Genomic DNA, 17,185 nt, shown 5'->3' on the forward strand with positions numbered 1-17,185 from the left:
CCTTGGCACTCAGCAAAGACAGATAGCAAAGAAGATACCAGCACTCCTCCCACTGAAATATTCAGTTGTTAAAACTACCACAGTGACAAAACTTACAGTAACAGAGTTTACCCTGACAGTGTAAAGCTTGTGGTCAAAAAAGCTTAGATGATGATGTTAGTGATGGTGTTTACAGTGACATAACTTTACATTTACAGTGCCGATGTTAAAGTCACAGCACAGAGTGCAGAGACAGAGTTTATATTGAAAGTACACAGCTTGCAGAGACAGTGCTTACAGTGACCAGTGAAGAGCTTACAGTGACAGAGCTTACAGTGACAGTGCAGAGCTTACAGTGACAGAGCTTACAGTGATGGTGCAGAGCTTACAGTGACAGAGCTCACAGTGATGGTGCAGAGCTTACAGTGACAGAGCTTACAGTGATGGTTCAGAGCTTACAGTGACAGAGCTCACAGTGATGGTGCAGAGCTTACAGTGACAGAGCTTACAGTGATGGTGCAGAGCTTACAGTGACAGAGCTTACAGTGATGGTGAAGAGCCTACAGTGATGGTGCAGAGCTTACAGTGACAGAGCCTACAGTGATGGTGAAGAGCTTACAGTGATGGTGCAGAGCTTACAGTGATGGTGCAGAGCTTACAGTGACAGAGCTCACAGTGATGGTGAAGAGCTTACAGTGATGGTGCAGAGCTTACAGTGACAGAGCTTACAGTGATGGTGCAGAGCTTACAGTAAGCTTGAGGCGCCAGAGCACACAAGGGGGTGTAGCAGCACTGGGAGAAGCGAGTATCAGGATTACCATTTCTACGCATTGTGCTTCACAGCGAGAGCAGGCTTCTTTAAACTAGGAGCAGAGTGGGGAAAAAATGAGCAGAACTGTTTGACCACAGTAAAGAGCGGAGAATGAATCTGTCCCTGAGCACAGACCCAGCTCAAATCTCCAGGGCAGAAATGGTCCACTTTGTTAGGGGGGAGGATTCACAGCTATCAGCAATGAGTTGTCAGAGGCGAGCTTTGGTTAAGGAGCCATGTTCCACTGGGAGAGCATGATAGCTTAGCACTCTGACACATTCTGTGTCTGAGGACCAGATAGCCATTTAGCACTTTCCACTGGAGCAGTTCACTTCCAGACACGCGTGATTATTACTTCATCTCTGGAGGCGTTGAGAGGTCACTAATGTGACCTTAATAATACCAGCTGCCATCAGTAAATCCCAGAAAATCACCCAGGCCGAGAGCGGGGGCGGAAACTGTCCCCTCTGATTACTTCCTGGAGCTAAAGGCTTATGCAAACACAGGTGTAACCTGGGCTGTGGTGACAGACAGGGCTGCCGGCCGGCAGGGATGTGACGTTCCATCTTGAAAGAGAGGAGGGCGCAAACAGGCCACCAAACGTGTCCATACTCAGACCAAAAATCGCAATATTAAGATGATTTATAAGGGAAACACGCAAAATCAGATTTATTTTGCTCCAATAAATGAAAATGTCAAATTTAATACTACCAAAACTGCACTGAGTGATATGTGTTCTACACAGAGTAATAGGTGTAGTGTGTTCAATACAAATAATGATGTATTGCGCTGTAATGACAAAGGAAGCTTCTGATTCCATGTAGACTTGGCGAGGGCTCAAATAAAGGACAGCAAAAATTAGTTATAAACATCTCCTTCATAAAAATTCCCCCAGACCAGCAGGTCAGCGAATGATTCTTATGGAGTGACAGACTCAGAAGGAGCGGCAGTGCCGCCAGCCTGTCACCCGCTTCCAATCCGAGCCATGCTGTGCTGCACCGTGCTGTGCCATGCCAGGCCAAGCCCACGAGGACAGAGAATCTGCCAGCACCACAGAGCAGCACTCCATAAACAGCAGACAGGAACCTCTCACACCCAAGTCTAGCTCTCTAACTCAACACTGCAGCACAAAGATGGTGAGCACCAGCACTGGAGTACCGGACACAGAATGGCTAGCTGCTCTCATAATAACACATTAAAATACACACAAAAACATGAAACACGGAGGCCAAAAGCCGACAGTCACACCCCACAGTCACAACATCTGGTTGAATGCTCTGTATATCAGGCAAAGCCCGGGGCACTGTTTGTTTCATTTTGTTTAATTTTCATTGTACTCCAATAGCTTTCCACTTTCCTGCATGTATGAAGGTTTGCTAGGGCAGGGCTGAACTCAGCTCCCTGTTACTGTCCCTATTACATACCTGGAGAAAGACATTGTCTCAAAACCAGTCCGCATATAACCAGCAGCGTGTTCTCACCCTTATGCAAGCATAACCCACAGATAGCCTCTTACCTGCCTTGTAAGGTTTGACAAAACTGGAGATACCTGAGCTCAAACCTGAGACAGTGTGTGCATGAAGGACAAGCAGTGGGTTTAACTCACTAAATCGGCTTGCAGTAGTTCGACTGGACGACTGGACTTCAGGTGCAGCCAAGAACACAATGTGCTCTCTTTGGTTTGTGTTATTTGAGCAACACTCTTCTGTGGCTGCTGCAGAGCATCTGTGCAAGCTGCATTCGGCTTGATAAAGCTCACAGCAACTTGCTCTGAAAACTTACAACTGAGATGCTTTTGCATTGGTTAGCTCCTTGCACTGCCAAATATAACTGATGTTACTAGCAATAGGTCTGTAATTATAGTTAAAATACAGAAGAACATGCCTTGAATTTGACACCACCTGACATTAAAAAGACATCCACCCAGGGGCTTGTGTATGGACAGGCAAGGCTTGCTGACCGTGAGGTGGATAATCGCTGAGAGAAGGGTGTGGCTGACTGATGGGGGGTGTGGTCACAGAAGGAAGAGTGTGGCTGGTTGATGGGGGAGGCGCTCACTGATAATCATTGGCACTCCAGCTCTTCACAAGCACACAGTGATTGTGGGAAGCCACTGGGGAAGGCAGGCCTCAGATCCAATAACGTCTCTGACACATTCATCATTTATTAAGCAGCTGCCGTTTATAACTTCATTAGCCATGTAATTATTATTCAGAGCAGTCAGAAACAAACCCTGCGGGATGTGTGCGTGTGTGTGTCTGTCTGTGTATGTGTGTGTAAGGCAGTTGGAGGCATTGGAGGGACAACTCCTCCCTGACTCCTTCGCCTTCACCGTGCATGCACTCGCATGCGCACGTACACACACACACACACACACACACAAGCATGTCAATATACACAGACACAAGTGGAATGTGTATATCTGCTCTGCACTCAGTCCTGCTGTAGTTTTTTTTTTTTTTATGGTAGCAGCATTGCTCTAAACTACAGCTGTCCTAAGGGACAGAGGTTACATTTCTTAAGAGGAACCCAAGCTAGCTTGCAGAGGCAAGACAAAGCTGAAATGCCAGAGATGGCATGGAGCTGGCATAATGGTTGCAGGCTGTAAATGTACTGATCTGCTGTGCACCTGGAGAAACGGCACTCATATTTTGAGCAGGCTGACAGATACATGCACAGCAAATAGGAAGTGCTATATATTTCCCTATTAGTGACCTGAAACCTGCCAAAGCATCTGAGGGAATGGGTTATAATGAATTTCATTCTGTTACACAATTTACTGTAGCCTAAGACTCAAGTGACAACACTGCATCATACTGTAAATAAGACTGTTTCACTGTCCTGTCCAGAGCAAACCTAAAGATGCTCCAAATACACACACATGCAGGTGAAATATTTTCAATCAGTGTGACAGAGTTATCTGTCCTTTCCTAATGGGTAACACATAAGCTGATCTGTCATATGATCTGGTGGATCACATAAGGTTGAATGAGAGGACGAGAACGCAATATTACTCTTGCAAAAAGAAGCTTTGCTGAGTGTCTTCATGATCAGTTCAAACAATCATATAAAATGCCTGCTTTCAAAGGTCATTACAAGAGAACTCTTCCTTGTGAACTTCACCCATTTCGAACAGAATTAGTAAATTCCACATTCATGAGTCTTACCACCCACAGCGCACACCTTTAGTAAACCTATCCATCAGAGTACAGTAACAACGCACAGAATGACTGATAGCTTGTTAATGCAGATACCCGACAAATAACCTGCGTAACCCCAATGTATTATGGCAAGTAATGGCAATTTTAGCGGGACCTTTTCATCTGCAGGTTCATTTTTCAGCTGTACTTAATCAAGCAGAGGCAGCATATAGGAATTTCATCAGGAGAATGGTAATGGGTCGACCTCATTAGCCGGCAGCGAGATTGTTATTAATTACAGCAGAAACAGCTGTTGATGGCAGTTTATGTCTGCCTCCTCTCCATCAGTGGGGGTTTCCATAGCAACAGGAGACTCACTGGCGAGTCATGCAGGAAGTGAGGGGAGCAGGGGGGCGGGGGTGCTAATGATTCTCAGAAACAATCCTCTCCTTTCAGTGGTCTGCTCCTACAGGTGACCACACCCTGACCCCACTGACCCAGAATCCCACTGACCACGCCCTGAGCAGAGGCAAGGTGTGAATAACATCTCTAATCAGCCTGCAGCACTGTATATCACAACAGGGTAATACATCCTCCTCTACACACTTCATACACACTATTAAAGACCAAACCCAGCTCAGGACCTGCTGCGCAACAGTTTCCTGCAGTTTATGACAGTCTTCATCAATCAGAGATCCTTCTGTCATTACTGACCATCAGAACACCGAGCTGGAAAAGGCCAGCAGGTCTGCACAGTGAGTCTTTGGATGAAATGACTCCGTATTCAGTTAGCAGCGTTCATATGAAATTCAAACACACGATGCACAGTTCGGCTACTCCAAAACACAGCCCCTATCACCCTACACCAGGCAGCATGTGTCAGAAAACAGGGCACCCAATAAGAATGTACTGTAATTTAAGATACGTAACATCTAAATGAAACATGTTACAAGAGGGAAACCTTCAGGTACAAGAGCAGTCTTGCTGAGATGAAACACTCTCCTGGGCACCATCCTCGTTTCACCCCTGACCACATCCTTACCAGCAAAAAGCAAAACACCTTGAAGCACAAGCCCTCGTAATCCCCCCCCCCCCAAATTGTTCTGCCCAGTTTGGACTCGTCAGAGAGCCTTTTCCACGGCATCAGTGGCACAGACCCACAGAGCACCAGACCACACCCTGACCGTGTGGTCAGCATGGGAACCCCTCTCCATCCAACCCTGGATGGACTATGGCCTTCCAGTAGGGTGTTATGGCGCAAACTGTCACGGTCAGAGTCTGTTTCATCCTTTGGAGAGTGCTGCTGGCTGTCTCTGCAAGTCAGGGGAATCAAGGATAACGCTAAAACACACACGTACATACACACACAGCAACACATACACACACACTCACATCAACACACATCAACACACACAGACACACACACACACGCATACATACACAGACACAGACAAAGACACACAGACACAGACACACACACAGACACAGACACAGACACACACACAGACACACACACACATTGCATTCTCCAGGCCTTGGTGTAGAAAGCTCAGCAGTATTTCATGGTCTATCACCTTTCCAGAGGATTGCAAATGAAAGCATTCTCTGCTGGGAGCCGCTAACGATGTGCCCCAGTGCTACGTCTCATAACAGCCTTCCCCCTCCCCGAGGCTGCTGGGGCAGATGCAAACATCGCCACCCTGCAGGCCTGATAGAGCCTTCCCTCCCTGACCGGGAGCTGGGAGGGGGCCAACACAATGCTGGGGTTAAAGGTCTAAGGGGTCAATAACAACAATCTGAACAACTGACACGTACATTTAATTCAGGCAGAAATGCGGTAATAATTAAATGACTAAATACATAAATACATATATAATCAACAAACTGGGCTTTCTTTTCTCTTTATCTCTGTCTGCAGTCCATCCATGTTTGTATGTGTGCCTGGTGTCTCTTTCCTCAGTGATTTTATTATCTCCTGAGACAGACTGTGACAGTATGACCCAGCCAGGCAGAGAAGATGAAGACTACGGGCCAGCTTGCTCTCTGTCCGTCTGAAGGCACAGGAGTACTGTCTCTGGGTAAATTTAAAGCAGTACTGAAGGCACAGGGGTACTGTCTCTGGGTAAATTTAAAGCGGTAATGTTCTCTCTGTGGAAAAACTGGGCCACTGTCACAACATCACTGAATATACTGTAGCGCATTAAGGACAATACATGAACAAATGGAAGCACTTCATCTTGCAGAGAGACAGTCAAAGAGTGCAAACCCACACCTAATATAAACACAAAGTCGAAGAACACAACAACAAAAAATATATTTATGGCTTCTCCCCACAAAATGCTTGATGTTGCTTTTTTTTTTTAAAAAAAAATGGTGTCATCCTTACTGCTGCACTAACTAGAAAAAGAAAAGTTCCACGGAAAGTAAGTCACCTTGATCTGCCAACTTGCCAAATGAACACATGTAAATATATAAGCAACTGAGCAAGTCAGACATTTAGATTACCATCACTGTTAGCACCCAGGTTCCACAACACAAGGAAACTGCCTGGCTGGAGAAAAAAAACTCAAGTGGCCAATTCTCTGCTGCACTGCTTCCACTAACCTCCAACCTCTATTCTCTAACCTCCAGCTTTAATTGTCAAACCTCCAGCCTCAATCCTCTAACCTTCATCCCCCTCTTCCAGCTTCCCCGATGCACTGCTACCTTCTAGGCATGAGACAATACCCTCAGCTCACAATATAACATATTCCACAAAAGAGAGTTCACAATACAAAATTATCACAAAACGATATTCCCCCAAGTACTAATGCTGACTGAAGATTGAACACATTTTCTTTATTTTTCCCCTTTGTTTATATATCAAATTAAACAAAGAGTAGCAGCACAAATTCAATCGTATTCAAAATACAGTGCTTGGTAAAACAAATTTTCTGCCTCAAGTCTTGTCAGAATGGCTTGCTTTCTGCTGTCTTTCTTGACAATGATATTACATGGTGGTGTTATTATTAAGAAGCAGTGGCATAAAGCTACAAAAATGCAAACAGCATTTAAGAGGAGTAATGGACAGAACAAATCAAGTAAAAATTCCACTGACATGATTTTTTGGGGAAAATGCATATTGCACTCTAGCCATTTTTATATAAGTTACAAGGTAATTTGATTTCTCTGGGCAATGAAACATTTTGTTTTTTTCCTGATTTCACAGAATGCGATATTATGATATTTTTTCTCACACCTACTATCGTCCTATGCCTGTTGTACCCGGAGGTTCATCTGGGCAGAGAGACGTACTGAACCATCAGAACCACACAGGGACATGAGGACAGTTTAATATGGAGCAGAGTCTGTTAATATGAGTCTATTAAAGCCTGAGTCAACACTTAAATCCCTATTCTCACTAACTCACTAACACTGAAAGAAAGGCAAAATCTTTTTGCCCATTATCATTCCATAGAATAAATAAGCTGAAACAAGGTATACTCCATCTGGGATTTCACGAAGTTTTATTTCTTCATTATTTTACTAAAATGTGCTTTAATCTATTCTTTGAGGACCTTGTTAACAATGTGGAGATTTTTCAAAATAACAGCACACAAAAATAATTAGCACAGAGTATATTCAATATGTTTGCAGCCCACTAGGGGACTCTATTTATTAATGGAAAAAATAGTTACTTTCACTTTTATGCAAAACTGTTATCATTAAAAATGAAGGTTAAGTAAGGTATGGTACTAGGTTGGTCTCTTTGAGAACCAAATATAGGTCAATGGTGAATATCGATCTACACCTCCATGCCAAGTCCCTGAAATAGCTTCTTCACCATCACAAGCTGTGGGCTGATGCAGGAAACCTACTCATCTCACAGTCTCTGCATCGGTCATCTCTATGACATCTCCCTTTATTGTTGGGCAGTAACATTCTGAGTGGAGAACATCCAGAAATCAGTGATATACTCCAGACACCACAGTCTCTCCCTCGCAGTAAATATGGCGGTTAGTCTATGAACATGACAGTGGCCTGAATGTCAGTGTGTGCTAGTCCCAGCGTGAGAGCCGTTCTCCATTACAGCATACAGGACAGATCCTGCAGCAGAGTATGGAGATTAGTCTTAGTGCTGGGAAGAAGGGGCCGTGATGGGGGAGAGCAGTATCCATTATTAATGCCTCCATAGTGGCGGCCTCCTCGCTATGGCAACACTAACCGGGCTTTCTTCTGTGACCTCAGTCACACAGTCTCCCACATGGCCAGTCAGCTGCACTCATTCAGCTCCTCTCCTTCCTCTCCTCCCTCTCCTCCCTCTCCTCCCTTTCTCCTCTCCTCCACTCCCGAGTCCCAGAAACGGTCTAATGTGACTGGATTTAACATGCTCAAAAGCTATTTTTTCAGTCAGACGGTACACTACGTGCCACTACGTAGGCACTCATTGGAGGAACGCTGCTACTCCGCTGATGTCATCTGAAAAACTCAGAAGCACCCAACGAATCACTTGGACATTGGCTGATGACATGGCTTGGAGAGAACCCAGACTGTAGAGCTCAGCTTGCATTCAAAGCAAGCGCTTTAACCACTGTGCTACTTGGGAGTCCCTGGCAAAGGAACTCGTGATGAAATATGAATGCATCTCAGACAGACGAGTGTATGGAGTAGGGCAGGTGGATAGCAATTAAAGACATAATGACATGTGCCAACTGGGGCACAAACTGGTCTCAGGGGTCTGCTTGCCACCCATCGGTCACGCAGAACTAGGCAAATAGGACCCACCGGAAGTCCCTGGACACTGAGTGGAGCATCCCTTGACATCCATTTGTCTCAGCAGTTCTCTATTTCACGCTTTTACTGGAATATAGACCAATCAATGCTCTGAGACATTTAAATTAATCTAACCCGCAGAAATGATCTCCAGTTACACAGCTTGTCCTACTTGATGACTTGCATTGTTCACTGTGGGTGTGGTCTGCAGATGCAACAAAGCCTCTTCTGCAGACGGGGGGGGGGGGGCATCCCACAGACACAGGGCCAGGACAGTGCAGACAAGTACGAGCTACAGCAGTCAGAAGACCCAGATGAATAGGCTCCATTCCTTGCAGGCTCCACTCTCCAAGGAATGCAACTCCACATAAAGGTTACTCCTCAGCACCAGGAATGAATCAATCATGGAACCTGAACCAAAGGGAAGGGTCTAATTTCTAAAAATGCGAGAGCTATGGGCCAGGTGTAGGGGACAGCAGGAGTGTGGCAGTCCTTCCTGTTACTGAAGTCCACCTCCACTTCTGCTGCAGTCATCACACGCTTCTCCTCTCAGTGCACAGAGTTCAGACTGTATTAGCAGCATCACTCTGCTCATTCATACTCGCTGAATGAGGGATGGGCAATATTTACTCAGCCAGGAGAGGCCTGGGGGGCCAGGCTTCCTAATGGTTTCCTGTATTTCACTCAATCTCTTCCCCACAGGAAACCCTCTCACCACGGGCTGTTGCAGTGCTCACCAAAAAACACAGAAAGGGCCGGAAGAGTCCATAATGAGTTTGACAGAGGCACCGGTAACCCTGGAGGTAGAGTGCAGGCAGGACCTGGTGCCGAAGATAGCACTTCTCCAGCTGCGAATCCTGCCTGGGCCTGGATTACTATTCAAACCCACATCCTCTTAAGATAAAAAAGCTGGAAGGTTTTGAAGGGAAACCTTTGCTTTGTACCCACTCAGGGAGCTGCTCCAGGGTTTGAAACTTTAATCTCACTTGATTTTTTTACAGCCAAGTCTGACACTTTGTACAGCAGAGTGCTGTGTTTCTCATTCACTCAGAAGCGGAATGAGCGAGTCGACAAACCGGCGTAAACCCCCCTCCTGATCCACAGCAAATGAAGAGCAACATCGCTCTCATCTCTCGCAGGTGTGGGGGCAGGAGTGGGGCAGGTGCAGGGCAGGCACACACACACACACACACACATATAGTCACACTCACAATCACATGCCTACACACACACACACAGGGACACTCTCACACTGGAGACTTTTCTCCTTGACTGTGAGCCTGTTTGGGAGTGCTCAGATGTTGGACTGATGATGGTTGTGTTTTTACACACAGCACTTCTCCCGCATGGCGCATGAGGCCACCTCCCAGCTGCTCTGAGGCACAGAGGCTGGATGCAGTGGAACCAGCAGTCCAGTACGTTAAACACAGACAGACTCTAAGGGAGCAGGACACAGGCAAGCAAGCACAGCAGAAGCCCTTCACATTAACAGGATAAAACACAGCACAGCAAACGACAGCTTAGTTCCTGAAATTAGTTCATGAAAAAAAGGCTTCCCTGAAACACGTTTACATTAGCCGTCTCTCTCTCTGCTATTTTTGCATCGACAGCCATACTAGCACAATGACTCCCCAGCTTCAGAGAAATGATATATGTGACCTTTGAGGATAAAAACTTGACCAATCAGAGGGTAAAGCTGATTAACCCTCTCTCTTCTACTTGTAAGACCAGCCCCTCTCCACCAGAGCAACAGGAAGTCACAATCTGCACACAACTCAACAGCCTGCTGGGAGAGGCACATATATGCATGCGCAGATGAACACGCATGCTCACACACGCACACACATGCACGTCCACATATACAGACATATTCACACTGGTAATAGGCGTAACAATAAACTGTGCTCACTCAGGTTAAAATGTACTAAATGGTAGAGTATACTGTAAAAAACATGACAAGTCTGAAACAGTGTAAACAATTACACCACAGGTCTATTTTTATTTTACTTCTTCAACCTTCATTTTACAAGGTGAGTCTCACTGGGCCTCATTCATCAAAATGTTTGTAGAAACTATCGGGTTTTGTTCCTGGAAAAAGTATGTACAAAAAATGCCAGATTCATGAGACAAGCATAAAGACCCAATTTTATTCTTACCTTCATTCATATGATGATGAATACCAATTGTTCTTAAGTTAGATGCTTGTGCATTTTATCTGTAATTAGCAGAAGTAAACACCCCAAAAAAGCCCACATAAAGGCATTCTGACCTCTGAGTCACAGGTCTAACTGATGAAAAGGAATAAAGAAGGCATTCTCTCTGATTCAGAAATGTAAACAATCCTGTCAGAGATGGATGCAAGAAAAATATACATATATTTTGTAGTGTGAGCAGTGGAGTGCCCAGAACATCAGTAAATCACTGATCAGAATAAGCACGGCTTTGAAAGGACTCCATTTTCTAAATGAATTTTTAGATGAAAAAATGTTGGCCTTCTGTCATGCCTAACAGTGAAATTCATATCGGTCACATAGAAATCATGTGGAATTGGGCTGGGGGTAAAAGGTGCATGGCTGCATGTAATTCATACCTTGATTTAAAGACGCTCATCAATTCTACGGGAGTCTGAATCGTAACCCTGTCCTCCGGAGCAATTGGGACATAGGGTCCTCTCACTGCCATTCATCTGGTGGCCACCAAAAGCCTCGTTTCATCGCCATATTGCGGAGGACGCAGTGGACCTTCTTGCACTCTTTCTCTGCTCTTCAGAGAGACAAGCTCCTGCAATTTCATATCTTTCTGCACCTCATTCCAAGTGGAAGGGAATTCCAGAGAATAATAACACCACAGAGATCTGTCACTGATACACAATCACAACACAGAGATCTGCGACTGATACATAACTACAACACAGGGATCTGGAGCTGTGAGTTCTACTGTTTTTTTTTTCTAAATTAAGGGAAAATCTTGTTCACTACACATAAAAACAATGATCCAATAACTACTGGCTTCCCCCTCAACATGCATTAAACACTTCATATAGAAATAATATCATATAGCCAAAAAGTCATTTACATTATTTATGTACATTATTTATGTGCTTTAGTACCCATGTCCCAGCCAAGTTGAGCTAAAAATCTCAGTTCTACTTTTGATCCAGTGTGAAACCAGTGACCTTTTGGGTACCAGTCCAGTTCCCTACTCACTCTGCAAATAGGCCTGCCTACAGCGGCCCCCTTAGGCTAGGTAAGGTGTTCAGGTAAGGCCCTCACTGGTCACTCCAGACAAATCTGTGTGTGTGTGTGTGTGTGTGTGTGTGTGTGTGTGTGTGTGTGTGTGTGTGTGTGGTCAAGGGCTGGTCAAGCTATATACCAGCTGACTAGAGAGGCAAATCAGCCCCCCTAGTACTCTCTCTGTCACTGCCCCATCACTCCTCACACTCTTGTGCACATGAAGCAATGACATGGCCATGTATAAGCACAGGGTACAGGAGGTGACAGGCCCCACTTGTCACAGCCAGCTGCCATTCGCTGCCTTAGACAGGTGGATCACAGACACATATTCAGAAACGGGGAAATAAACCCAATCCCAGATGGAAGTCAGTAATACCCCCTGACCAGCAAGAAAAATAGATTTGCTTTTTCCAGCTCAATATAAGATTTTTTTCTTTCATTGTCAGGTTAAACTCTAAAGGTAAAGAGCAGGTGTTCACCACCTTAAGCAACCTTTCTCACCTGGAGAACATCCACCTGAAGCTGAAGAGAAACCCTGGCCTGCCACCTGCAGGAGGGGAATTCCAGACAGCATGTTAAAGTATGTAATCACAGTTCAGCAGGGATGCTGTTCACTGAGGAGCAGATCGTTTAAATACCTCCACCGCTCCAAACAATAATCCTGTAATCCAGGGGTGTGTTCAGATTCCATGAATAGGGCTTGATTTGTACATAAGGCCATTAGGCCAAAAGCCCTAACGCCACATTAGGCTGAAAGCCCTGGATAAAAAAAATTAAAAATATATAAAATACTAGAATTAATAAACCAACACCAAAGCCAGTGTTAACAGCAAGAGAGCTATATTTCCCACCAGCCAAAGGAAGAAAGCAAGGATCTGTTTAAAGGTAAATGTGGGGTAGCTGTGTAACACAGTGGTAAAGAGTAGGACTTGTAACCAAAAGACAGCCGGTTCAATTCCCCACTGGGGTACTGCTGGTGTACCATTGGGCAACTCTGGATAAGAGTGTCTGCTAAATGCTAACAATGTAATGTAAATATTCCTTTAGTTCCCTAAGAAGAGTTATAAATCACCATAACAGCTGTGATAAATTATGATAATCACAGCAACAATATGGATTGTCATACACTCACACACTGGTGAAGCTGTAGAGAAAAAACAGAGCTGCTCAGGGAGTGGTCTACAGCTCTCACTGACCTTTCACCTCTGACCTCTGACCTCACTCATAACTACAGCCAGCCCCCCTACCTAGTCTATAGGATGCAACATGTGTCTCTTACCGAGGCCATTCTAATTGGGTAAGCTGGTGAATAAATGCTACGGCAGAGGGGACACGGTCATCCCCTCTGACTGGAGCAGCTCACTGCGAAATGATGAGTGAGTGAAAAACATAAATAAATCATTTTTAACAGCATGACAGAGCATAGCCAGCAGGAGGGGAGAGTGGCCTTCATGCTGGCTATCTTAACAACTGCCACAGAGAAGCACCAATCACACAGCGTGTGTGTGCAGGCACAAGAGAACAAGCAGATGAGCCTGCTTCTCTCTCTCACACACACACACACAAGCACGTATGTATATGAATTTGTGTGTATATGCATACACACAAATATGCATGCACACACATGAACATGTCCAAACATATATTTGTGCAAGCACATACACGTCAATACAAACACACATGCACAAACACACACACACACACACACACACACACACACACACACACACACACACAATATCCCACTTACACAAACATGCATGCACAAACATGCCATAAAGAGAGAGGGACACGATTCCATAACCTTCCATTATGAATGACATGAGAATTAGCATCTCAAACATTTTCCAAAAATGAACCTAATTCATGGGTTGAGCTTCACCAATGGGGTTAAAACAAGGCTCCACACAGCGTTTGGGAGAGAGGAAGTGGCCTGGGTTATATTTGCGTAGTTTCAATGCCTCAGAAAATGTGTTTCCAATGAACAGACATTATTTTCAGAACGCGACCCCACAATCAGTAATCTGACACCAGCTCTTGGCGTGAAGGGCCCGTTCCAACCCTGAAATCTTTCACAAACCCCACCGGGACTCTCCGCTCCCCTTAATCTCCTGGTTTTATTACTTTCCCGACAGTCTGCCCATTCCACCCTGCCCCCACCCGTTCCTTTGTACTGATCCATAGCGAAGCCCTTGGTATCTCGCAGCTTTCATGCCGGAGACAGGCTCTCATCGGTGCGCTCACACAGGAGTCTGTGAGCTCACCAAGATTCTGTCAGGACCAGTTCACACTCTCCCAGCGGAGCGAGTCAGCATGAAACCGATTTCAAACAGTTGCCAATTACCGAAACAAAAAACTCCACACTGGATTCAGTAGTGTGAATTAAGTTTGTGTACGTCTTCATTACAAAGCAAACAGTCACTGGCAGAACACCATTTGAAACATTTGCGTCGCTGTTTTTCGTTAAAGACTTCACACAAACCCTGCGGCAGGACCCCAGCGTTAACTACAAACATACTGCCAGTGAGAATTCCAAGTTCACCAATATTTAAAATGCATGCATGAGCTTTATCAGCACTGGCAGTCTCTCTGAATTCTGAAGTCTCTGTTAGAATTCTTCCACTAAAGCAACATCTTTTGCAGAAAAACTTGCCAGGTTGAAATCCGCTTACAAGCAGGAATTCAAACTGGACTCTGAAAAACCTTTTTTACGACTCTTTGCTGTAAAGTTATGGTGTAGTTTGGTTTCTGTTATTGTTATACTCGACTAAGTAACTTTATTTTGACTAAAACACGTTACACATTTTAGTTGTATGTCTATTAAAACTTACAGTAGGGTAAACATCACTTCACATTATATACTCTCATCCAGAACTCTTATACGGCCTACACTTTTTATATGTCATACATTTATGAAGCTAGACATTTACTGGGCAATCCAGTTTAAGTAGGCCTACCTTGCCCAGGGGTACAAGAGAAGTGGCCCACCTGGGAATCAAACCAGCAACTTTCCACCCTGCATCTTAGTACTACTTAATAATTGCATACTTCTGTTTATGTACTATTGTATGTGTGTTTTTGAGTTGGCCATCATTAAACAGCTGAACAAGGGAATGAGGATCGATGTGAGGGTGCGAGTAGGAAGTCTGGTTTCTAGAATAAGGTTGTACCTTTTGTTACCACGTCCCATTCTTTCCAAGTAAATGGTCTGGACACAAGACTGTGGTCTATAGACATATTTTTAAGAATAGTTTTACGTTAAATTCATCCAAATTAATTAACTCGAGGAAATGTGTAATACATCCAGTCAATTGCTTGCGAGGAACAATCGTTGCCAGGGGAGAGATCAGTCCTAAAGGCCGCTTCTGAGTGATATGGAAAAAAGACGCGATTTTCCATGGTGATCATTTGCGTTCGTGTCCCTCGTTTGTTCAAACATGTAAACAATATCCGGCACTAATCATATTCCCAATTGGAATTTACCACTGTGATATTCGTCCGAAGTTGTCTGATGACATTTGTTTGTTTTCGAAGTAAGACAACTTTCCATAGACTCACGATCTCACTTTTATCACAAACCACAAGCATACAGAGGGTGCTGCGGCCGTCAGCGGTAGAAGTTACTGCATAATTAACAAAATAAATCAAATTAATCAGTGTGGAGCAATCTGGCTGTCCGCCCGAAGTCTGTCCTCTTGGTTACTGTCCCCTCGCTTTCAAAGAACTATTAGCTTGAAACATAAAATAACATACCTTTTAGTTTAATAAAAAGTGTAATAAACAAAACGGATTCGCGTTCATAATATCAGAACCCAGCCCAAGCCCACGTTGGCGACTAGGCTACACGTTGACTATATATACGAACGTCGCCCCCAACCCCCCTAATTTTCACTCGCTTGTTCAAATATAAACCCCAGAACAGATTGGAATTAGAATGAACCTCCCTTATAGACGGCTAGCAAAACGTCGACAAAACTGAAGCCTACATGTTAGTCTGCATTTTCTACAATGCAGCGTCAGTTTTTATGGGATCATAGCTGTGATCTGCCCAGGCAAATTCGTATCAAGGAGTAACATTTTTAACCATGGCTTCTATGCTTGTTGCATTCTTTAGGAACAAAAACTTCTCTCCAAAACCTCGCAATACCGTAAGCTACAAAGACCCGGGGTGTTATTCATTTAGCGTTTAAAGTGAAACGCACTGGGCGTGCTAAGATACACAAATGCGGGCATCTCTATAAATACAACTATTAAGTGGACACTCGTTAGCCGCTGCATTCCATAACTTGCTGCACAGCGCTGATTCACACGCCTCCTTCGCTACATTCCGAAAGTATCATAACCATCGCAGAAGATCTGCTTTACCTTTGTCGGCTTGTCGAGCCACGGCGGTGGAGCAAAGACAGGTGAGACAGAAGAAAGAGATGAGCAGCCGTAGTCCCCGCTCCGCCATCACTTTTCACAAGATAAATGTTTACAGCTTCAAAAAACCTCCGGGAAAATCAGTGTTTGTAATCCCCCACCGACCCAGGGGCTCGTAAAAAAAAGTTCAGTGTTCCACAATGATAATGTTAAATAAACATTAGGGCACAGCTGGCTTTGCAACTGATCTGTGGAACATGTAGGCTAGTCAGCCTGTAGAGGTGTGGAGAAGCGGAGACCACGGCTGATTGTTGTCATGAACTTAGAGGGCTGAGGGAGGCTTGAAGTCAATCCATAGCCGCGGGGAAGCCGTGGTCTAACACTGATTAGCCTATATCAATGACTGGATGCCGTGTGGCGATTAAATACCAGAGCAGAAATAATCCCAAATGTAATGAAAAAAGAGAATCCTGGACAAGGAGAGGTGATATTGGTTGACTAAATCCGACCCGCCGTACGGAGCACCACCGCCGTTCCTGGCTGCACCGACTGCGTGAGCCTGCAGCGTGGAGGGACAGGAATGCGGTGCGGATCCGTGCAAAACAAGGCCTGGAGTCACGGCGAAGCCTGGATTGCGGACGCAGCGGCAGGAGAGCCAAAAACCACGGTCTGGAGAGTCTAGGTTTAGGAAAACCACTCATGTTGGGAGGAGGAATTCGCTACTCATGGGAGTGCTTTCATCTCTTTCGATAATTTATTGTTGATAATAAATTGGCACGGTCACTTTGTGGTGAGAAAGAAATTACACACACACACAGCTCCAGGTGGGTCCCTGTGGAGCCAACCGCCCAGCTCTTCAGCACAGAGGAACCAGTTGCATTTAGTCCGCGATGATGTCAAATTTCTTT

General features: G+C 44.9%; 1 protein-coding gene across 1 annotated transcript in view; it reads right to left on the minus strand.

Annotated features, from left to right (window-relative positions):
- LOC118787865 (neogenin-like) overlaps positions 1 to 16,824 on the minus strand; it is a 58,846-nt gene extending 42,022 nt beyond the window's left edge. The window contains exon 1 of the mRNA XM_036543599.1: positions 16,281 to 16,824. Within this exon, the coding sequence (XP_036399492.1) occupies positions 16,281 to 16,368 (88 nt within the window). The 5' untranslated portion in view covers positions 16,369 to 16,824. The remainder of the gene's footprint in view (positions 1 to 16,280) is intronic.
- Positions 16,825 to 17,185: the final 361 nt, after the last annotated feature.

Source organism: Megalops cyprinoides, chromosome 13 (genome assembly GCF_013368585.1).
Source record: "Megalops cyprinoides isolate fMegCyp1 chromosome 13, fMegCyp1.pri, whole genome shotgun sequence".
Classification (NCBI taxonomy): domain Eukaryota; kingdom Metazoa; phylum Chordata; class Actinopteri; order Elopiformes; family Megalopidae; genus Megalops; species Megalops cyprinoides.